This window comes from Rhynchophorus ferrugineus, unplaced genomic scaffold (assembly GCF_030347505.1).
Source record: "Rhynchophorus ferrugineus isolate W39M unplaced genomic scaffold, kcgeb_rfMv2 rfM2, whole genome shotgun sequence".
NCBI lineage: Eukaryota > Metazoa > Arthropoda > Insecta > Coleoptera > Curculionidae > Rhynchophorus > Rhynchophorus ferrugineus.
The window spans coordinates 7,089,308-7,113,488 of NW_027472581.1; the positions used below are offsets into that span (position 1 = coordinate 7,089,308).

Genomic DNA, 24,181 nt, shown 5'->3' on the forward strand with positions numbered 1-24,181 from the left:
CGATAATATTTACCCGTTTTTTAGAACTCTCAAGTAAATAAATATATGGCCGACAATCCTTATTAGTAAGTAATATTTCACCTGTTACGGACATTTAATTCTGGACAAGAAGGAAGAAAAACCGGCAATTCGCCGTCAAAACAGACCGCCACCAGTCCGAATTTTTGAAAATCAATAATACGGGTCTTTCACGGATCCAGTCAGCGTTGGAACTCCACGCGCCTATGCTATCGACCTCATGCGCACCACAATAACGCTCAATATTATAAACGGGTTCGACCATTGGCTGCCGAAAATCGATGCTGTACTCGCTGATCCGATGTTATCGATTCAGCTACCCCTTGAATGCACGACACAGCCGAAACCCCCTTAGTTGGTTGGTGTCTGGTTGTTCGTACGAAAACCATCCTTATTTAACGTGCGGAAACATTGATAAAATAAAAATAATCAACAGCTGAACGCGGCCAAGTGATAAAATAATTGTAAGTGAAAACAACCGTTGTTTTTTTGACGTTAAGATAGTTAGTTTGACGTAAGTTAATATTAGTATTTTACTTACGATTGGAACAGATAGTGGCGGGAATCTTAGCATACAATTATGGTTTTATCGATTTTCCTTTATCCAATTCCCCGGATATTTTTAGTATCGATTTTAGAGTATATTTATAAATAATTTTAATATGCCGGTAATGAACGAGTGTCAGTGATATTGAACGATTTGTTAACATAACCCTACTTTTTATAATTTTTAAAGTTTTTATTATAATAAAATAACATAATTTGATATTCTTGTTAATTAAATCGTGACTGATAATTAATATTGTATATTGATTTTTTGATTATTATCGATTTTGCTTTGTTGACAATACGTTGTCGTATATTAATAATTATTTCAAGCCTTTTGAAATTATTAACGTGTTTAATAATTAATATATACAATGTTAATAACTGACAGTGGTTACATATTAATAAGTGATAAAATAACAGTAAGTTGCCTATTGTTTCTTTTAAGTTGAATCGATTTCTTTAGTTCGACGTTAATTAATTGGTCTTTCCTGTCGGTTTAAATGAAGAATGGCGGGAATTTTCACACAATGATTTTATCGATTATCCCTATTACCGATATTCTGAGATTATTTTAATAATCTTAGTATTTTTCTTGATTTAACATAAACTTCTTTGTAATGTTTGTTTATTATTCTTAGTTTATTATTTTACATTTCTGACATATTTAGATTGTAATTCAAAGTATTGAATTTGTTTAAGTTTGTTACTTTACTTATGCGTTTGCTACTTTTTTGTTTAGCAAATTGTACCTGATAAAATTGAGAATTTTAATAATTATTACTGGAAAATAAAGAAGTCGGTAATATAAACTGTTATTTTTATTATTGGTATTGTATACATGTGTATTTTAATTGATTTTCGAGGTAATTAACTGTAATTTCCGTTTGTTTATTATATATACCGATACTGACGATTTAACGTCTCTTCAAAAGGAACGATCTTGATGATTTATTTGTGTTAGTAAACGCTGAGCAATTAAGGACTTAATTAACGAGCAATAAATTAACGTTACATTTAAAACCTTTCATTATTTGTCCGTTATATTCAATTTTTAGGGGAGTTTTTAACCTTATTTAGTAATGGAAGGTTTATAGGACTAAGAAATTGTTGTTTTCTCGCAAATAATTTAAGACAAAAAAAAATTAATTTAAAAAATCCTACTAGTTTTGACAGTTAATATTAATTAAGGTTATGTTCTTCCTCAATAATGAAAAGTGGGTGGCCTGTATTCTGTAGTGTTACAATACAAAAATGATTATGATTTAAATATAATCAGCAAATATGCGTATTAAATTAATGCGTATTTTTTAAATGTTTACTAAAACTACAGTATTATTTTCAGCTTTTTGCGATGTTGGTTAGAGTGTCAATACTTGATTTACTTTTGATATGCACGTTATTTTGGCATCGGTAATACCATCGTCTTTGACATTGACAACTATGCTAGTATTTTAAATCTCCCGTATGTAATAAGCGGATTGTTTGATTCAAAATTTGAAATAAGCAGTGGCTTGAAAAAGTGATACTTTGGTGTGGTTTTTTAAAATGTGGCACTACTATCCCTCAATTCAATTTAAATTATTACAATGATTGAATAATTATTAGCGTTGGGAACTTTCGTCCGAAATTGATTACTTTTTATTATCGGCTGTTTCATTTTTGGTTTGACTGATTTTACTAATTTTTACTAGTGCCTGTATCAGTCGACTACTTTCAGTATAACTGATTTTATTACTATTTACTATCGACTGTTTCAGTCGTGTACTCTTAGTTACTATTTTCGGTTCTACTAGCTTCGTTCGACTGATTTTTAACATTTTGGTTCTGTCGTCCTAGATGCGACCTTGAGAAAAATGTGTTGAATCTAGGCTTACATAGATGTATATGTAATACATATAGCTTTATGATTTGTTGTAGTTTGCTGATAAATAACATTATATTGTATATTAATATAGCAGCATTTTGGAACGTTATTTTTCAAGATTATTAATGTAATAGGACAAAAAAATTAAAATTGTGAATCATAAATAGTAAAGTACTTTGACTATTTTTATGGCAACAACAGGTAATTTTTTTATTGATTTTTTCATTTCTGCCTGACTATCAATATATTTTGTTCAAGTCCTTTGATTGTCAAAGTTTCTTGCCTAAAATCTTCAAAACTAAATTTAGATTCTAAACGTTCTAAAAATTGCATCTATTCGAAATAATTTGAAGTTTTTACTTATACTAAATATATACTGTATATAATATATATATATATATGTATATATATGTATATATATAATATATATATATATATATATATATATATATATATATATATATATATATATATATATATATATATCACTACATAGTATAAAACAAAGTCGCCTTTTCTGTCCCTATATCCCTATGTGCGCTTAAATCTTTAAAACTACGCAACGGATTTTGATGCGGTTTTTTTCAATAGATGGAGTGATTCAAGAGGAAGGTTTATATGTGTAATACATGCATAATATACTAAGGCAACATTGCTAATTTTAGAGGTTTCTAACGTGATGTCGTAAATTAACCTATTTTTTAGGCTTATTTAGCAATTAGCAAAAACACTGCCTAACCCTACGAGTTAGATCAAATTAATGTACTACAGTATTGTACACCATAAAAAGGTCTAAAAAAAGTCCGCGATGGTATATGTTTATCTTTTAGGGATAACCCACATTAACCATTTTTATTGTTTACTTTTTACGTGAGAAAATGGCTTATTTACGAAGCTATTTTAAGCAATAGGGCATTAATCCTTATCGAATTAAGTACCTTAAATACAGTGTGCAATTAATATAGATCAATATGGTTCCTTACAGCATGTAAATTAAACAGATATTTTCGGAGATATTACAAATTTAAAATTTGCGTTTAAAAATGTGTAATGTAATAAAAATTGTATGAATTTAGATATTCCAAAGATAGCAGGAAATCTTCATAGTAAGTATAGGGGAAGAGGAATTGTTTTACTCCAAATTTAATGCGTGCAGGCCAAGGGCAGTAATGAATGAACCAAAAATACTGGATCGATTTTAATCATGTTTTCATTGAGTGACATAGGCATATATATTTTATGCCCGTGCAAAGTCGGAGCGGGCCGCTATGTTTTTATATACAACGTTCATATTTTTTCTGTAGTGTATTTAATTTAGTATCAGCATTGCACCCGTGCGAAGCCGGGGCGGGTCGCTAGTATATATATATATATATATATATATATATACTAAATATTTCTAATAAATACATTTTCTGATAAGAAAACTCTTCTTTGACATTCAACAATTTATTTTCTTGGCTATCAAAAAATACAAGAAAATAATGATGGTCGCGACACTTTTTGATTAAGATTTATTTTATCAGCAGATAAGACAGATAAACCTTTTTTTACTCTTTTTTTACGATCTATTTTTATTATTTTATAACTTTTCCGTGGAATGATGCATTCAGCGAAACGTTTTATGGTTTGAGAATATTTTGAAAGAGAATCCTCAACTTGTGCTATCTGCAATTCATCAATGATGTCATCAATCTTTTTAGATCATGGATCCAAAAAATCAGTATTTGGTATTATAAATAATGCTGAGGCGATACACGACATTATAACAAAAGAGATACCTTCCATTCTTCTAATATGTTACTTCTTCTAACAAAAAATACAAATACAGTACTATAACTCGAAATTCAAGACACAAATACTAACGAAGAGTGTATCAGAAAACCTTTTGGTAAAAAAACGAGCTACAATGATATAAATAATTACACCAGGTGCTACAACAACTCCACCTGGAAATACCACTAATTGGGCGTTTAGAAAACCCATTGGATTTTTGGCAAGCTTTTAAAATGATATTACTTGAATTATATCAGTTACATTTAAAATATTCTGCTATACCTGCATCATCTATACCCTTGGACCGAGTTTTTTCAAAACCTGACCAAATTATTAACAATCGAAGAAATCGCATCACGGGACAAAAACTGAACATGATTATATTTTTGAATAGTGATTAAAAAGTATTTCCGTTCAATAATAAATGGAACACTTATTTTATTTTAAAAAGCTCTGGTAGTTATTGTGTGATCATTTTTAGTTATGCCATGGATTAGTTTTTTCTGTGATTAGGTATATGTTTAATTTTTATTTAGTATTTATGGTTATTGTACAGCTTTAGTTTTTAGGTTTTGTTTAAGTTCTATTAAAGGTTTATTAAAATACGATAAAACATTTGTGGAGTTATTATTCCATTCATTTTTACAGATCCACAGAACATTCAGATATAAAAGTAATTCTATTTCCTTTAAAATGAAACTATTCACCGTACAATAATAGTATTCAGTATACTATTTCTTTCCTTTTATTTTTTAAAGTTAGTTCGTTAAGGAATATGTACATCTCCGTCTTGCTTATGCTACTGTTGGAAAAAAAGCACTTATAAAATAAACTGCTCCAAGCTCTTTGTCTCCATCCTTTCCCCTCTCACAATGGATTCATGAATCTGCGTCTGACACCACGAATGGAAAAAAAAGTCCAACCGTGCATTTACGTGAAAATAGTAACTACTAATTTTAGTCGCTAGTTTTTTAACTATCGACTGTTTCGACTATTTTTAGTGCTTCATATAACTATATAAAATAATTCTGCACTTTTCATACAATCTCTTTGCATTTATTATAGCAATAATGTATTGTAGTTGATCGGTAAAGACACCTGAAAGGTTGTCCCGACTATTAATTATTTATCACCCATAACAATTCTTGGCTGGTAAGCTGTCCATTGCCGGTCTATGAACGGCTATAGGGCGATTGTTCTATTCGAAATAAATTATGGTGAAAACGCCTGGTAAATAGACATTCGGTGACTTGATTTATTTAATAAGCCCGTACTATGCGGTCCGACGAGTGTTGGTCAGTTAAGTTATTTATGAGGTTTGTTTCACACCCAAGCAACTTTAATTTAAATAAAAATCCGCCAGTATTTCGATATTATTTACCAGATAAAGCACTAAGCATTATAGGTATGGGATAAAAGGTATTGTTTTTCTTTGTATCTTTTAAATTTTCTTCTCATATTATTTTGTAAAAATTAAATAAGACAAATTACATAAAGAGGGAAACATAACCTTTAATTATTATCAGTAGGGTTTGGAATATTTTTGTAGACATTTGGCAACATGGCCCACATGTACCAACTTGTAGATTCGGCTACATGTACCGACGCGTTCTAGTTCAGACAGCGTTCTAATTCTAAGGAATAATTCGTTTCCAGTTCAAAACAAATTTTACATTTTTACGAACTACAATTGGCAATATATTCGACGTCATCTATGATGTGTATTGACTGTTTTATTAGACGGGTTATAAATTAGGCGTTTGCGTGTATTTCGATTAACGATATCTAATGATGAAACTGCGAAGTATAATCGTAAACAATTATTAAACAACTTGAACTAACTGTTAAATCAACAATCAACATTGTTAGTTTGTAGCTAGGAGAATTACGATACACAATATTATAACAATTAGCGAGCAATATAAAAATACATGTATTATTTAAAACCCGTTCGAAATCTATTAAAAAAGCTGTATAAAACAATATCTGTTAAGATTAAATCGCTTTAGTAGATAGAATCAAAATAAAACTTGGTAGATAGTTAATAGTTATACTTAAGTGTGCTGAATACAATTCTCTTAATTGCAGCTATCGGAAATAGCTTAAGAATAAAAAATATGTATAAAAATGTTATTCATAGTTTTCGAAATGAACTTTATTATTAAGAGTCAATTTAGTTATTCCTTTATGTTTCGCAAAATATTTCTGGTCAAAGTGATTTAGTAAAGATGAACAAAAAATCAATACTAAATTAATTTAAAATAAACGGGACAACATCTGAGGCATACAACACATGTTTGAACAAATCTGAGTCGAATTTGAAAATAACGTATTTTAGCAATAGAAATAAATATGTTACAAAATATAGTTTATTTCAATATCAAATTATTTATGTTTGAAAGTCATTTACACCTCAGAATGTAAGTATAGTCCTTCCAATAAAACAGCTAATGTACGTTATCAACACTGTTGAACGTATTTAATTTATAAAACCGTAAAACCCCTTTTAAACTCGGAACATTTTTCTTTCTCATTTTACTTATTAGCATTACACTAGTTAAAAAGAGACAGAAATCTGACATAAAACCAAATCGATGTATAAAATTCGATTTTTGTGAATTCTGTTGGACACCGTTATCATATATCAACATAAATATAATAAAACAGCTTTGACCTATAAACTATTGTGACGCATAGTATTAAGGAATATGACCAGTGAAGTCCATAAAGGAAAATTCGTAAATAACAGGTTAATTGAAAAGTCCCCGGCCTGACACGTAGATGGCGCTACTAGAAATAAATCCATATGTTTCTTAGTTAGCCCTAACCATCAAAAGATGCGTGTATCAATTTGACAGGTGTCGGAGCATTAGTTTGTGAATTATGGCATTTTGAGTGAAGCAACTTTTGTTATTGTGAAAAAAAATGGATTTAGCGTGTTGATAATTTTTTTGTTCTGGCCTAAAACCAGGCGGTGGAATGCATGACGCATACTTAATCGCGGAGACTTACCCTGGAGTGACAAGTTGGACCGGGTTATGTGGGATTGCCTCTGGGCTTACCAATACACTAAACCGAAACCGCCTGACAGTTGATCCGCGCTACTGCTACTGCATTAAATTTGGGGATACGGCACCCGCTGATCGGGCAGCCGTTATTGGGCACGAGGACCCGGCGATTCTATTGATTTGCGAACCTGAGCTAGCACACGACTGGATACCGTCGTATGGGGGCAAAAGTTATGACTGTAGCGACGGATGAGGTCGTTTCAGCCTGGAAAAGGAGGGGGAGTTTAACGGTGACGTGGTGCTAAGCTCCCAGAATGTCGACCAGCTCGCGAACAAGCGCGTTTTCAGAAGAACTTGAGCTGAGTTGTTGTTTGTGGAATGACTGAGATATGAAGTGCTTGATTTCTAGAGTGTCAGTTTCCCTATGAATTTGATTATTTATCTGAGGAGCTTATTTCGGAAAACTTGAAGCTGTTTCACCTGGCTGGGTGTAACAAATTTGAAGTAGACATTAGATCCCTAGAGGAGTACGGACCAAACTAACATCTTGTAAAGTATTTGATGGAGATAGGAAGTCTGCTAGTAGGGCAGATCAAAGAAGATAGCAGGTTCTCCGAACCTTTCTGGATTGCTTTGTGGATTTGGGAATGCCAACCGAACCGTCGGTCAAAGTGGAGACCTAGGTACGTGACGTTATCCCGCCATGGAATTATTGCGGTGTCGATCTTAAGTTGCGAGACGCGCAGTGAGTAACGCTTCTTATGGAAAATGATGGCCTGGGCTTTCAGGGGGTTGATTTGCAGTGTTGATAAAATATTACTTCTTGAAGGGAAAAAATGTAGTTGAAGCAAAAACTTGGAATCATGAAAATATGGACGTTTGGAATCAACCATCAAGGATTGGTATGCTCATTTTAGATGTGGTGAAATGAGCACAGAAGACGGTGAACCCAGTGGACGCCCAAAGGGGTTGTTACCGACGAAAACATGGAAATTGAATGAAATATCAGACACTCTAGAGATACCAACTGAACCTGTACATCATATCATTTATGAATATTCGGGTATGAGAAAGCTCTGTGCAAAGTGGTAGCCGCGCGAGCTAAGTTTTGACCAAAAACAACGGCGAGTTGATGATTCGAAGCAATGTTTGAAGATGATCAAACGTAATAAACCCGAATTTTCGCCTCGATATGTAACAATGGATAAAACATGATTCCATCATTTCACTCGGAAGTCCAATGGACAGTCATCCGAGTGGACTGCACACGATGAACAGTGTGGGAAAACGCAAGAGTCGGCTGGCAAGGTTATGACGTTTGTATTTTGTGATGCGCATGGAATAATTTTCAATGGCTACCTTGAAAAAGGAAGGACTATCAACAGCGACTATGACATAGCGTTATTGGACCGTTTGAAGGACGAAATCGCTGTATTTGAAGAAAAAAGTAAGTGCTGTTTCATCAAGACGATGCACCGTATCACAAGTCAGTGAAAACAATGGCAAAAATCCATCCATCCACAGTTTTCTCCAGATTAGGCCCCCAGCGACGATTTCCTGTTCTCAGATCTCAAAAGAATGCTGGCTGGGAAGATATTTTCGTCGAATGAAGACGTGATCGCCGAAACTGAAGCCTATTTTGAAGCAAAGGACAAATCGTACCACAAAAATGGTATCGAAAAGTTGGAGGGTCGCTATAATCAGTGTATCATCCTTGAAGAGAATTATGTTGAATACAAAAAACTAATTTTGCCAAAAAAATTTGTTTTACTATGGTAGCCCGGGGACTTTTTGATTGACCTGTTACGTGTAAGGACTTAATACAATTTAAAAACAGTGGATTACTTTTTCGCGTACCTGATAATTAATAGATGGAACGCCGGTCAGGTGTCCGATCAGCTGGATCTCTACGTCCCCGCAACAATTACGCATATCCTTCGGTGAAATAACGATCATCCAGTCCCATGCGGAAATTATACTTCACGGTGGGTAAACTAAGAGGTAAAAATGGCCGATCCGAACGAAATCGTGTAATTTGGAGCGATGAAGCGTGAGTAAAAGAGTAAATCGGCAGGATCGGGATTAGTGTAATTTGAGAATGAAACATGACAATCTGTCGGCGAGAAACCGGACCTTTTCGCTTGCCGGTGCTGGTGGTGGTAGAAGGTGCGTTGGCTGTGTTGTGTGAGTGGGTACCGTTGCGTTTTTGTTTTAGATAACCCACGCCGTTTCCCCTATGGTTAGCCTTAACTACATAAGTGATAGCTACATGTGATGTTTTAGGGTTCTATTTGCCGTATTATCGGGAAAATTAATGGTTGTTACTACGGCGATATTATAATAGAACAGGGACTGTTGTATTTTAATGAACTAATCGCTGGATAATACGGAACGGCTTCAAGAGAGAACGCAGGTTTTTTAAAAACTTTATCACCACCATACGGCTTAGTGGGCTTTTATTACCTAGTAATTATCAACTTGATTTTCATTATAAATATTGCTAAAGGACGCTTACGCGGTGTTTTTACCATAATTTAGTTGAAGTGGTTATTTAAAATTTGTATACACTGTACCAGCGGATATCCATAATAATCCGTTAACTCATTACACTGAAGTAGTGGTAGCAAACAACTATTACTTAGTATTTAAATAATTAACTTGACGTCATTTTATTGGGTCTATAAATTAGTTTTAAAGATTTTTTTAAAATTTGTAGCTTTATTGTGAAGAATCGGTATCGATAGCGTCTACTTTTTCCGTTATTTCAGGCAATTTACGCATTCCATCTCGAGAGAACGATGTACTTTTTGGGGCCATTCATAAATCGAGTCATATATCCCCATATTACGTGTCCAACAAACTGATTCAGCGCGATATCCCCGTAGAACCCATAACGAGTGCGATTCCAAGTGTTAGTGCGAAGTACTCTGAAAGACCATTCGTGCATCCCAATGCGCTCGCCAAGCAATTAAATGTGCGCGAGGATAGTGAAGTGCGTAGGCTCAAACGAAAACTACCATACGAACTAATTAATAGATAAATAGAATAGAGTCTAAAATAAGTTCTATAGTCTTTAGAATAAGTTAGAATAGTATCTAGAATAAGATTTAGATTATAAGTTGTACAGCAGATCACTTACTGAAGTATCAATTACAAACGTATCAATTGTAGTCGATAACTATCCTCATAGATAGTGTCTTCAAGTAATGTCTTTAAATTTTTTTGGCTGTCCAAAGCGCTTTTTATCTTCACAAAATTACCACTTTTAAAACGTTGATACTAGTATTCACATGTTGATCTGTGAAGATGGTTGTTATAAGCTTCACTACTTTTTCCGTTATTTCCCCATATTACGTGTCCAACAAACTGATTCAGCGCGATATCCCCGTAGAACCCATAACGAATGTAATTCGAAGTGTTAGTGCGAAGTACTCTGAAAGACCATTTGTGCATCTCAATGCGCTCGCCAAGCAATTAGATGTGCGCGAGGATAGTGAAGTGCGTAGGTTCAAACGAAAGCTACCATACGAACTAATTAATAGATAAATAGAATAGAGTCTAAAATAAGTTCTATAGTCTTTAGAATAAGTTAGAATTGTATCTAGAATAAGATTTAGATTATAAGTTGTACAGCAGATCACTTACTGAAGTATCAATTACAAACGTATCAATTGTAGTCGATAACGATCCCCATAGATAGTGTCTTCGAGTAATGTCTCTAAATTTTTTTGGCTGTCCAAAACGCTTTTTATCTTCACAAAATTACCAATTTTAAAACGTCGAAACTAGTATTCACATGTTGATCTGTGAAGATGGTTGTTATAAGCTTCACTACTTTTTCCGTTATTTCCCCATATTACGTGTCCAACAAACTGATTCAGCGCGATATCCCCGTAGAACCCATAACGAATGTAATTCGAAGTGTTAGTGCGAAGTACTCTGAAAGACCATTTGTGCATCTCAATGCGCTCGCCAAGCAATTAGATGTGCGCGAGGATAGTGAAGTGCGTAGGTTCAAACGAAAGCTACCATACGAACTAATTAATAGATAAATAGAATAGAGTCTAAAATAAGTTCTATAGTCTTTAGAATAAGTTAGAATTGTATCTAGAATAAGATTTAGATTATAAGTTGTACAGCAGATCACTTACTGAAGTATCAATTACAAACGTATCAATTGTAGTCGATAACGATCCCCATAGATAGTGTCTTCGAGTAATGTCTCTAAATTTTTTTGGCTGTCCAAAACGCTTTTTATCTTCACAAAATTACCAATTTTAAAACGTCGAAACTAGTATTCACATGTTGATCTGTGAAGATGGTTGTTATAAGCTTCACTACTTTTTCCGTTATTTCCCCATATTACGTGTCCAACAAACTGATTCAGCGCGATATCCCCGTAGAACCCATAACGAATGTAATTCGAAGTGTTAGTGCGAAGTACTCTGAAAGACCATTTGTGCATCTCAATGCGCTCGCCAAGCAATTAGATGTGCGCGAGGATAGTGAAGTGCGTAGGTTCAAACGAAAGCTACCATACGAACTAATTAATAGATAAATAGAATAGAGTCTAAAATAAGTTCTATAGTCTTTAGAATAAGTTAGAATTGTATCTAGAATAAGATTTAGATTATAAGTTGTACAGCAGATCACTTACTGAAGTATCAATTACAAACGTATCAATTGTAGTCGATAACGATCCCCATAGATAGTGTCTTCGAGTAATGTCTCTAAATTTTTTTGGCTGTCCAAAACGCTTTTTATCTTCACAAAATTACCACTTTTAAAACGTCGATACTAGTATTCACATGTTGATCTGTGAAGATGGTTGTTATAAGCTTCACTACTTTTTCCGTTATTTCCCCATATTACGTGTCCAATAAACTGATTCAGCGCAATATCCCCGTAGAACCCATAACGAGTGTGACTCGAATGCCCTCGCCAAGCAATTAGATGTGCGCGAGGATAGTGAAGTGCGTAGGCTCAAACGAAAACTACCATACGAACTAATTAATAGATAAATAGAATAGAGTCTAAAATAAGTTCTATAGTCTTTAGAATAAGTTAGAATAGTATCTAGAATAAGATTTAGATTATAAGTTGTACAGCAGATCACTTACTGAAGTATCAATTACAAACGTATCAATTGTAGTCGATAACGATCCCCATAGATAGTGTCTTCGAGTAATGTCTCTAAATTTTTTTGGCTGTCCAAAACGCTTTTTATCTTCACAAAATTACCACTTTTAAAACGTTGATACTAGTATTCACGGGTTGATCTGTGAAGATGGTTGTTATAAGCGTCACACAGCATTCGATGCTGAAGGTCAGCCACTTTTTTCCAAAAAATTAAAGTAAAACTTCCCGCAAATGCGATTTAATCAAATACATTCATAAATTTTCAAAGCACTTAAATAAATCTCTATTTCACCTCGACGAGATGACGCCTACTGAAAACTGAATCCTGTCAGTGATGCTTCGATTAATAAAAAACCATCTGTTTTAAATTCTTGAAAATTAATATAATCTCACTTGTGTACATTACTTACATTTACGCTTATATAACCTCTTAGAATAACAGTGTTTACTAATAAGACTTGCGGTGTATTGATTGGAAAATGATTAGAAATTTGATTAAATTGATTAGATGATTAGAAAATATGCTTCTAGTAGAGGAATCTGTTTATAATATTCTTGGTGCTGATATTGGTCATTTGGAAGCGCTGATTTTGCTACTAGTTACTAGCCGTGTCTTGGATAGCATCGAAAGTGTGAATACTCAATGTAAATGCAAGAAAGGCTAGTATTTTAGTTAACAATCACTCAAAGAGAGTATAAAAAGTGTGTATTTAACTAACATAACTGGGACAGTGGTCAAAATTTCGGGGAGTTCTCTAAGCTGTTGAAAATTAAGGAAAAATACAACTTCTCAGAGGAGAAGAGACAGGTTAACATTGGATTGGCAATTCCAAATTAACATAGTTTACAGGAGTTCGGGCAAAGTGAGTAAAAGTAGGAAGAAGTCAAAGAACTACTGGTTAAGGCTTATTGTAATAAGGAACAAGGATAAGAATCATTTATGCTTCTAACAAACCCTTCGTAGTTTAGAGTGTTAAGCTACCAGTGGACAGAAGTTGTTCAGCCATGAATTATTGGAATTTGGAGACTAGGAAACTAATCGATACCGTGGACATTGGGCTGTGTGAAATATTGCGTAGTTCAGAAGACCAGAAGAAAAAATAAAATAGCAAAGTAGTTGATCAAATTACAATCGATATGCGAGATTAAATATAGTATTTCAACAAGTTTTTCAATTACAATTTTATTACTATCTATATATCTATAATACTGCTGGACTGTCCATATAAAATATTATGAGAAATATATTATGAAATAATTGAACTTGTTTTGATAGCTATCATTATTTTCAACAAATTAAAGTAAAATACTTAAAATAAGTACTTAATATTGTAAATTAGTAATAATTTCAACAAAAATTATACTAATTGTCCGCACATCTATGTTGAACATCGTTTAATTTTTACTTGTATCTAGAAGAGAGTAGGTTAAATGTAAACCAATACTATTTGTAATCTTCAAATTTTAAGTTGAATTATACTTGGAAGGAGGAACATCTTTGGTGGTTAAGAATTTGCCTTATCACCTAGTTTGTGAAGAAGCCAATTTTTATTGATCAATTTTAAGCGGATATTCATATCCGTAATAGCTACAGGAATAGCCTTTAGTAGGACGATATTGGATTCAGGATGAAAACTAAGAGGCTCAATGCTCCCCACAAAAGCACCAGAATCCTTTTCATAAACATACTTTTCATAAACAAATGGTTATATTGCAGCATCAATGTTTCAACAACTGATTTTGGACGACCCTACGACTTTTTTTCATCGCGTTTCAGAGTGGTCAAGAGTGGTATTTTAACGACAAAAGTCGTATTTCTGTCTTAATAAACTATGAAACGAGCTAGCTCCATTTTTTAAAAGTTTTTATCAAGTGACAAAACGTTCTGAATAGGGTCAAACTTCAGATGGTACCCAACAATACTTAGTATTGCCAAGGCTCAAAATATAAATGCAACCCTAAACACACACTTCCAAAAATAAAAAATGCAAGGGAAACAATGCAAGATAAAAGGCATTTACCGAAGTGTACCATTGTAATTTAAGTATGTTTTAAGAAAGCACAACTAACAGTAAATAACTTATTGCATAAAATAACGTAACGTAAGACACGAAAAACCAGTTCCGCAATTATATTACCGACAATGACCCACAAAGAAAAGAAAACCGACTCCACTTTCGTCCAACACAAGAGCTCTCATCCGTTCTTGGGTCGCAATCATAATAACAATAATAATAATAATGTTAATTCACTAATGACAATTCGGCCTAATCCGAAACGGAAGCTGTCATCGTCAACCCACTACACCTACGTACGACCCTCCGAGCTTAATTTGATCAGTTAAACACGTGTCCACGACAATTCCCAACCGTCTGATGCTATAATAGACCAGAAAAGACCGAACGAATTAATAAGTCTCCTCGATAAAGAAGATGTGCCTCTACATGAATCAAGATGCTTTCGCTCGTTTGTATCCTAACATGTTTGTTTGAATCGAGATATATCTTTATATTATATTAGGCTTATCTGTGTTCTACGATCACTGGACACACCGAGACGAGAGGAGGTTGTAAGAATAATTGAAAGTCGTGTAAAACTTTTTTTAGTTTTGTTTCTTTAGTTCGGAATTAAACGTATTACAAATAACAGGCCAATTGAAAAGTCCCCGGCCTGACACATAGATGGCGCTACTAGAATTAAATCCATATGTTTTTTAGATAGCCCTAACCCTCAAAAGATGCGTGTATAGATCTGACAGATGTCGGATTATTAGTTTGTGAATTATAGCATTTTGAGTCAAGCAACTTTTGTTATTTTAAGAAAAAAAATGGAGAAAAAGGAATTTCGCGTGTTGATAAAATATTGCTTTTTGAAGGGAAAAAATACAGTTGAAGCAAAAACTTGATTTGAGTTTCCGGTCACCGTCCCAGGAAAATCAGTCATCAAGGATTGGTATGCTAAGTTTAGACGTGGTGAAATGAGCACCGAAAACGGTGAACGAAATGGACGCCCAAAGGAGGTTGTTACCGACGAAAACATTAAAAAATCCATAAAATTATTTTGAATGACCATACATTGAAATTGAATGAAATAGCAGGGACTCTAAAGATATCAATTAAACGTACACATCATATCATTTACTAATATCTGGGTATGAGAAAGCTCTGTGCAAAGTGGGTGTCGCGCGAGTTCACTTTTGACCAAAAACAACGACGAGTTGATGATCCGGAGCAGTGTTTGAAGATGATCAAGCGCAATAAAACCGAGTTTTTGCGTCGATATGTGATAAAGGATGAAACATGGTTCCATCATTTTACTCCCAAGTCCAATCGACAGTTATCCAAGTGGACTGCACACGATGAATCCGCTCCAAAGCGTGGGAAAACGCAATAGTCGGCCGGCAAGGTTATGGCGTCTGTATTTTGAGATGCGCATGGAATAATTTTCATTGACTACCTTGAAAAAGGAAGGACCATCAACAGCGACTATTACATAGCGTTATTGGCCCGTTTGAAGAACGAAGTCGTCGAAAGACGGCCGCTTTTGAAGAAAAAAGTGTTGTTTCACCCAGACAATGAACCGTGTCACAGGTCAGTGAAAACGATGGCAAAAATCCATGAATTGGGCTTCGAATTGCTTCCTCGTATTCTCCAGATCTGGCCCCCAGCGACTATTTCCTGTTCTCAGATCTCAAAAGAATGCTGGCTTAGGAAGAAATTTTCGTGAAATGAAGAGGTGATCGTCGAAACTGAGGCCTATTTTGAAGCAAAGGACAAATCGTACTACAAAAATGGTATCGAAAAGTTGGAGGGTCGCTATAATCATTGTATCATCCTTGAAGGGAATTTCAATCCAGAATAGATGTAATGAAGAATGTTTTAATAAAAAATGCGGTTTAGTTATAATAAAGTAGGAATTAAGTTGTCAAATTGTTACAAAGTAGAGTTAGTTCTCTCATAAAATAAATTTCCGAACGCCTTCATAAATATTTGACAACAAAAATGTCGATGCGAAAAATGTGACAGTGATGGGAAAACAAAATTGTCGTTTTACTCTTTTCATCGCAATTATTCTATATTTTCTCATTATGCAAACATTCCTTAAACTTCGTCAAATATTTCAAAAGCCATAATTAGCCAAATCTTTCCAGTCGTTCTCGAGTTTTAGCAAGACTAACCAACACTAATTCATTTTTATATAATATACAGTCTATCCAAAATAGCAGTGTATTCATGTCATCAAGATGTATAATGTATTGCCTATTGCAGTTTGTAAATTCGTTTTAATATTAGACACTATTTTCTTTCTCAAAAAGAGATATAATGAGGTTTGATGCGTCCGAACATGTAACTGTATCACTCTATAAAATTCGTTTAGTTGTCTACAAAATTATTCAAAACATTAGTGATATGAAACGTAAAAGAATATTTCGAAGCCATTAAAGAGTCAGCCAGAAACATATTTCGTTTCTAATCGATAACTTCAGACAGGAACAAGGTAATGGGGGCCCTGCTTACCAGTAAAATGCTTCAGAGAGATAAGCATTGATACTATAAAATATTGGGCTTTTTATTGGAAAATTTTTTAAAGAGCGATAATAAAAAAATACACCGAAGAGAAAGCATCTACATACATTGATGTTAGTTCTATTCGACATTAAATTTATTAAATGTATAAAAACAGTGAACAGTTTTTTCAATATAACATATATAATTACTATCCAATACTATTACAAGGTATCCGTAGAATATCTAGGGATAAGCAGCTCTTCTAAGGATATAACATATACCTTCATACACTGTCAGGAAACATAGGATGTAAATGGTCTAAAGATAATCCAAAGATAAAGTATATATAAAGTAAAGTATAATATGTGGAAAGAGTTGTCTACAATAGCACCCTTCCTTTGTTTGAAAATTAACAGCGTAATTATTGACTTGAATAGTGACAGAGAAAGTGACAGCAACTGAATAAAACTTTCTGGATGTGGGATTATGGTTTAACGCTAACAATTACTAAAACAGGGTGATGATATGTACAGAATAGATGTGTATAATTATTCAGAATATACATGAGTATTTAGTTAAAGTGATTGTGGAGAGAATTTATACTAACTGTTTTGCAAATATGGTAAATGCATTAGGGAGAATGCAGTTATTAAATATAATTTTACCAGCAAAATTTGCACAGGTAGTAGCAGAAGAACCTTGAAGAAGAAGGAGAAATACAATGATACTAGAATGACTTGATTAGGAAACACAGCAATGAAGGAAATAAGAATTGAATATAAAAAGTCAAATATGCTCCCTTATGAAAGTAAAATACATGACTTCGATATACAATTGTTAATTAGGTGGATTATACCTCCAGGAGATAGGTGGTTTGGAAAAGAGTTAGATGCAAATATAAGCTATTGTGGCTGTATAATTAGTTGTAATTTAAGACCTTCTCTAATATATGCATTAGATATACTATACTGTTGAAATAAAATATATTTTATAACATTTTTGATTCATTATTATTTACGTTAGAATGCTGTTATATAACAAAGACAAAATAAAAAAAGTCAAAGTTTTGACGTCATAAATTTAGTCATGAGTCTACTGTTTTATTGGATATACTATATATAGATTAATGTATAAATTTCTGTTCTAGATGATGATGGAAACGCCAGCCGAGATCTGCGAAAACTACCAGCTAAAATGGAGTTCTTACAGCACGTACATCCACTCGTGCATCGCTTCCGCTTTCGTCAGCGACGACACGTTCGCCGACGTAGCCTTAGTTACCATGGACGGTCACAAGATCATGGCTCATCGTTTCGTTCTCTCGTACGCCAGTCAGTATTTGAACAAGGCCCTGAGGTTCCAGCCCAAGGTCACCACGACTCTGCCGCTCATGATCGTGCTTCCGCAGAGCATCACCTACAGGGCGCTGAAGATACTGGTGAAGTACATGTACAGCGGCGAGGCGACCGTGCCGAAGGATATCCTGAACGTGGTCTTGAAAGCGGGCGATATACTGAAGATCAAAGGTCTGTATAGGGAGCAGGGCGACGAAGAACAACAGAAGATACATAAAATGAAAGCATCCGGTAACGCTCAATCTCCCGGTTCCGAATCGACGGCGAAACAGAAAGATCAGAAAATGGTTGAGAATCACACGGGTCACAATAAAAATCCACCGCCTTTGGTTGCTGCAAGGTAACTATATTAAAGTACAATATAGGTGTTTAGATTCCTTTAAAATATAATGATACAATATATATCAATCAAAAAAAATTTCCATCATTTTCTATATATTTTTCCCATCTTGCTGATACTTTTCGCACTTTTTCTGCATTTCTAAACCCTGGGACAACTGAGCCATGCTGTATCTATCCAAACAAGTGCTAATCAGAAGATGCTATGTCTGGTGATGGATGCGATAGAGCTTCCCAAATTAGCTGCAGCAGTGCATCCTTTAAAACTTTTTTAACCTGTGGCTACGAGTTGTCATGCAAGAGAATGATTTTGTGTCTGTTACTCGCTAGTTATTTCGCTTTTTTGCTTTCATTCAGTTTTTAACATGACATGACTTCTAGCACTTGGAATTAGCACACTATATCTACTTTTCATTACCGTCAAAATACGTCACATACATCTCTTCTTTTTGTGTCTGAAACGTTACCAGTTTTAGTCAATATTCTGTATTATTGTATGTAAATGTTTAGAAATAATTCATTTTATCTATATATACCGCATTTTCCAATAAGGTCTTCCAGGTCGTTTTTTGTCATCAACATCAAAATCGTCACCTTTAAATCGTTGAAACCAAAATCTAAAGTTGGGAAATGACAGAGCAGTGACCTAAACAAAAGACTGTGTCCTATAATTACGATTATATACTCTTAATAAGTCAATAAATCGAAATAGAAACTATATATATATTACGATTTGCAATTAGATATGTAACTAAGTATATTCCGTTCAACAAAAGAAGGCCCTACTAGTTAAAACATTGAAAAATAATCTGATTTAAAACATTATTGCAACAAGAAGGAGAAAAAAATTAAAATCCCTACTCCCGCTGTCGTATTCACCAGACACTGTTCCGTTTGATTACCACTTATCCATAACTCATAGCCTGGTCGAGTGGCATTTATGAAAAAAAAAAATTTTAGTTTACAAAAAAGCAGAGTTTATACTGTCTGAAGAAAATATGCAAAGAAGTCCTGGATAATGATTGTTGATACTTTGAATAAAATGAATAGATTATAATTATTTTCGTGACTTCTTTAGCTCCCACCAACAACAATGGTCATACTATTGTGAATGTTGTGTGAAACGTGAAAATAATTTAAGCTAAATTTCTTTGGTAGTACTGGCAATACCAATCCGAAGAAAGCAGATGGTCAAGCTCAAAGTAAAACTTCACAAAATAAGGTCCAAAACAACAAGACACAGGAAAAATCAGGGGGAGCACAGTCGGCATCGTCAAACGTAAAACAATATGCTGGTCCTCGGGTTTTAAATTTTACCATGAACAACTACAACGGCGCAATAGAGAAAGAAAATAGTCCCAAAAAAACGATCATCTTAAATCAAAAGGTACACACTACTCACTCATTCCACTCATACTATTGGAAATCACTGATATACACATGTACATTAGGTAGCCCAACAGACCGATAAACCCCATACCATCACCTCAGCTGACGCAGAGTCCTTGAACAGTTCGGAAAACACAGTCGTGGCAATAAAAACGGAAAACGAAAAACACTCAGACAACCTCTCCTATTTGGTGATCAAGGACGAGCCTCTAGAATGGACTGAAACGGAAATGGAAATACTGGACGAGAAAGAAGGATACCACGACGAATCTGTTAAGACGGAAAGCAATGACTCCACATCAAACGAAGGTATGTTTCATCAAAATTTATTTCATTAATATTTTTAGCAAAGTAAATCAATTTATCAATCACCTTGTCCATGTTCAGTGATCAAATGATGGTCTTCAATGTTTTATTCATCAACAAGTAACTTATCTCACTGACTGAAAATGTTATTAACCGACAGATATTTATAAACACGATATTTCAGATTCTAGTAGCTATTATATTTGGATTAATAGCTGTTGTAGTATTATAATTATCACAATCCTGATATACACTTATTAAATTTTCTTTTTAATCTACTATCCAACTTTTAATATATTTTAACAGCAGATACAATTATAACAGTAGCATAGTTAATCAAGTCTATACTAGACATAAAATCCTCACTGAAATCAGTCCCTTTCAAAGTGCTATTTCCACACTGGCAACACTTCAGCTTATACCACAATAAGAAATACCGAGTGAAACCCTCAAATTTCAAAGGCACGTACAAAGTTTTCACATATTTTTTATCTAAAATAATTAGATATTTGTGTATAATGTCATTGCTGAGCTGATGTGACGGAAAACTGGAAGTCGTTCACAGCAAAAGCCGTTCAGTTTGCTTTTTAAGCACAAACTATAGCATATAAGACCTCGTAGTTGTACACAACTGCTTCTATGGTGCAATGGTTAAAGCGTTTAGCTCCCAAACGGAGGTCGCAGGTTCGATTCCCGGCGGGGACAATAACTTTTTGTCGTTGTTTACTTGTTTACGACAAGGCTGAATATCTACCCAATAACCAGTACTTTTTTTTATACTTCAGCTTAAGTCCCTCATATATTTTCTTAACATGTGGCTTTCTACCTGAGTTTCACATCAAGGGTAGTTATATTGGGCTGTATTTCCATACAGGACTATTTATTGATTTATGTATACTTGGTTTGAGCTTGTTTCTTTAGTCGATGATATCAATATGCGCCTTCAGTGTCACTGATTAGCAACAATATTTTGATGCAAGTACAGCAGAGAAATGACTGGTCTCAATACACTATCCTGTGGCACACCTGCTTGTATTTTCCTCAAGTCGGAATACAGGCATCTTCTTGTTTGACTCTGAATTATCGGTCAGTTACAAATGACTCTAAAATCTTTGAATATTACTCAGGGAGAAGCATTATAATGTTATGCTCTAAACCCTCATGCCAAACTTCATTGAAATCTTCAGCAATATCTAAAAATATTGCAAAACAAACCTTATTTCCATCTAGTGATTTTTGTGGCAAGATGAAATTTTACACTGGCACTTTTATTTCTTCAGCAGTCACTTATTGATTACTCTATATTATGTCTTATTATGGTCTCGGAAAAGTATTTAATATCAGTAACACTTATATCCTTTTAGGCTCACAAAATGAAATGTACACACCACTCACCTGCGAACTGTGCACGGAAACATTCACCGTACCAGGCGAGTGGGTAAAACACGTGCAGACTCACACGGACATGTTACCAGCCAAACGACGCCGAAGAGATAGCCCTGACGTAAGTACATTGCGATAAAACGAACACGCGACAGAATATCAATTAACAATTTGCAGGAAGATGACGAGCACGCCAGCTACCCGGAACTGCAATGCGACCTATGCGAGAAACCCTTCTCGACGCCTGGCGAATGGGTGCGCCACATCCAAGACACCCACACCGACTTCGAGCTGAGTTTGTCCAACAGAAAGAACCAGCCGAAATCGTCCAAAACGAAAGAAGTGAAGAAGTACAAATTCGTGATGAAATAAGTCTTGCAAAGATTGTTTTCGAGTAATGCTAACGTATTTAAAAGTTGTGGTCGTCTGTTTATAGGCTTCATTCATTGTAATAATTCCTTCATTAGATTTGTAACGTATTTATTATTCCAGAATAATAATTATAACATATGATAATATTTATTACATATTGTAATAGACTGTAAATTTAGTCATAAAACAAAAGTTTTTTATAAATTATTTTTGTGTATTATTAACGTTTCATTCTTAACACTTTATATATAATTTTTTTATTAATTATATTTTACATTTGACATGATTAGTAAAATCTTAATTTACAAATTAAATTATTAGAATTGTTTTGTTGCACTAATTGCATTAATACACAAGAAAGGCGACTACAGGATTAATTTATTAATATGTATCAAGGTGTCTTGGGGCCACTCCCGTATCTACTCTATATTGTTGATATCCCAACAACAAAAGAAATAGTATTAGGAATAGCTGCAAGCAACACTCAACAAGATCTATAAATGGACTAGAGACCATCTCCTAGAACGTCAACAAGTGGGCAATATTCCAGCCTAAATTATTTTTCGGAAAATTCAGGTGATATAATTTCAGTGAAGGGCAAGGTGAGTGATTTCATCAGGGTATGGGTGACATGGCGAGAAAGAGGAGAAGAAAAACAGCTACTACACGAATTAACTGAAAATGCCATACTTCATTACCACCTAGACTGCTTTCCGGAAAATTCGGGAGATGTTAGTGAAGAGCAAGGTGAACGACTTCACCAGGACATAGAAGATATGGGGAGAGATAGGGAAGGCAAAATAGCTACTACACGAATTAACTGAAAATGCCATAGTTTATTCCCACTTAAATTGATTTCAGGAAAATTCGGGTGATATTACTTCAGTGAAGCGCAAGGTGAGTGATTTCATCAGGCCATGGGAGATATGGGGAGGAAGAGGAGAAGAAAAGTAAATACTGGACGAATTAACTGAAAACGCCATACTTCATAACCACCTAGACTACTTTCCGGAAAATTCGGGAGATGTTAGTGAAGAGCAAGGTGGACGATTTCACCAGGACACAGAAGATATGGGGAGAAAGAGGGGAGGCAAAATAGCTACTACACGAATTAACTGAAAATGCCATAGTTTATTCCCACTTAAACTGCTTTCAGGAAAATTCGGGTGATATTACTTCAGTGAAGCGCAAGGTGAGTGATTTCATCAGGCCATGGGAGACATGGGGAGGAAGAGGAGAAGAAAAATAACTACTAGACGAATTAACTGAAAATGCCATACTTCATTACCACCTAGACTGCTTTCCGGAAAATTCGGGAGATGTTAGTGAAGAGCAAGGTGGACGATTTCACCAGGACACAGAAGATATGGGGAGAAAGAGAGGAGGCAAAATAGCTACTATACGAATTAACTGAAAATGCCATAGTTTATTCCCACTTAAACTGCTTTCAGGAAAATTCGGGTGATATTATTTCAGTGAAGCGCAAGGTGAACGAATTAACTGAAAACGCCATACTTCATTACCACCTAGACTGCTTTCCGGAAAATTCGGGAGATGTTAGTGAAGAGCAAGGTGAATGATTTCACCAGGACATAAAGATATGGGGAGAAAGAGGGGAGGCAAAATAGCTACTACACGAATTAACTGAAAATGCCATAGTTTATTCCCACTTAAACTGCTTTCAGGAAAATTCGGGTGATATTACTTCAGTGAAGCGCAAGGTGAGTGATTTCATCAGGCCATGGGAGACATGGGGAGGAAGAGGGGAAGAAAAATAACTACTAGACGAATTAACTGAAATGCCATACTTCATTACCACCTAGACAGCTTTCCGGAAAATTCGGGAGATGTTAGTGAAGAGCAAGGTGGACGATTTCACCAGGACACAGAAGGTATGGGGAGAAAGAGGGGAGGCAAAATAGCTACTATACGAATTAACTGAAAATGTCATAGTTTATTCCCACTTAAACTGCTTTCAGGAAAATTCGGGTGATATTATTTCAGTGAAGCGCAAGGTGAACGATTCATTACCAGGAGATGTTAGTGAAGAGCAAGGTGAATGATTTCACCAGGACACAGAAGGTATGGGGAGAAAGAGGGGAGGCAAAATAGCTACTACACGAATTAACTGAAAATGCCATAGTTTATTCCCACTTAAACTGCTTTCAGGAAAAT

General features: G+C 34.6%; 2 protein-coding genes across 4 annotated transcripts in view; one reads left to right on the plus strand and one right to left on the minus strand.

Moving 5' to 3' along the window:
• mthl1 (adhesion G-protein coupled receptor methuselah-like 1) overlaps positions 1–24,181 on the minus strand; it is a 454,070-nt gene that overhangs the window by 18,152 nt on the left and 411,737 nt on the right. The gene's annotated exons all lie outside the window — the stretch shown is intronic.
• Positions 358–22,210, plus strand: LOC143191320 (uncharacterized). The gene is made up of 6 exons (XM_076396257.1): positions 358–482; positions 18,010–18,557; positions 19,715–19,943; positions 20,008–20,254; positions 21,616–21,755; positions 21,812–22,210. Exons 2-6 carry the CDS (start codon positions 18,010–18,012, stop codon positions 22,004–22,006), a joined length of 1,359 nt encoding a protein of 452 aa, XP_076252372.1. The 5' UTR covers positions 358–482; the 3' UTR covers positions 22,007–22,210.

What these genes read in the sequence shown, in the direction of transcription:
- LOC143191320 (XM_076396257.1), top strand. Translation starts at nt 18,010, where the DNA reads ATGATGATGGAAACGCCAGCCGAGATCTGCGAAAACTACCAGCTAAAA. An exon ending in CCGCCTTTGGTTGCTGCAAG is followed by an intron (nt 18,558 to 19,714) that starts GTAACTATATTA and finishes TTTCTTTGGTAG; the next exon opens with TACTGGCAATACCAATCCGA. An exon ending in GCCGAAGAGATAGCCCTGAC is followed by an intron (nt 21,756 to 21,811) that starts GTAAGTACATTG and finishes AACAATTTGCAG; the next exon opens with GAAGATGACGAGCACGCCAG.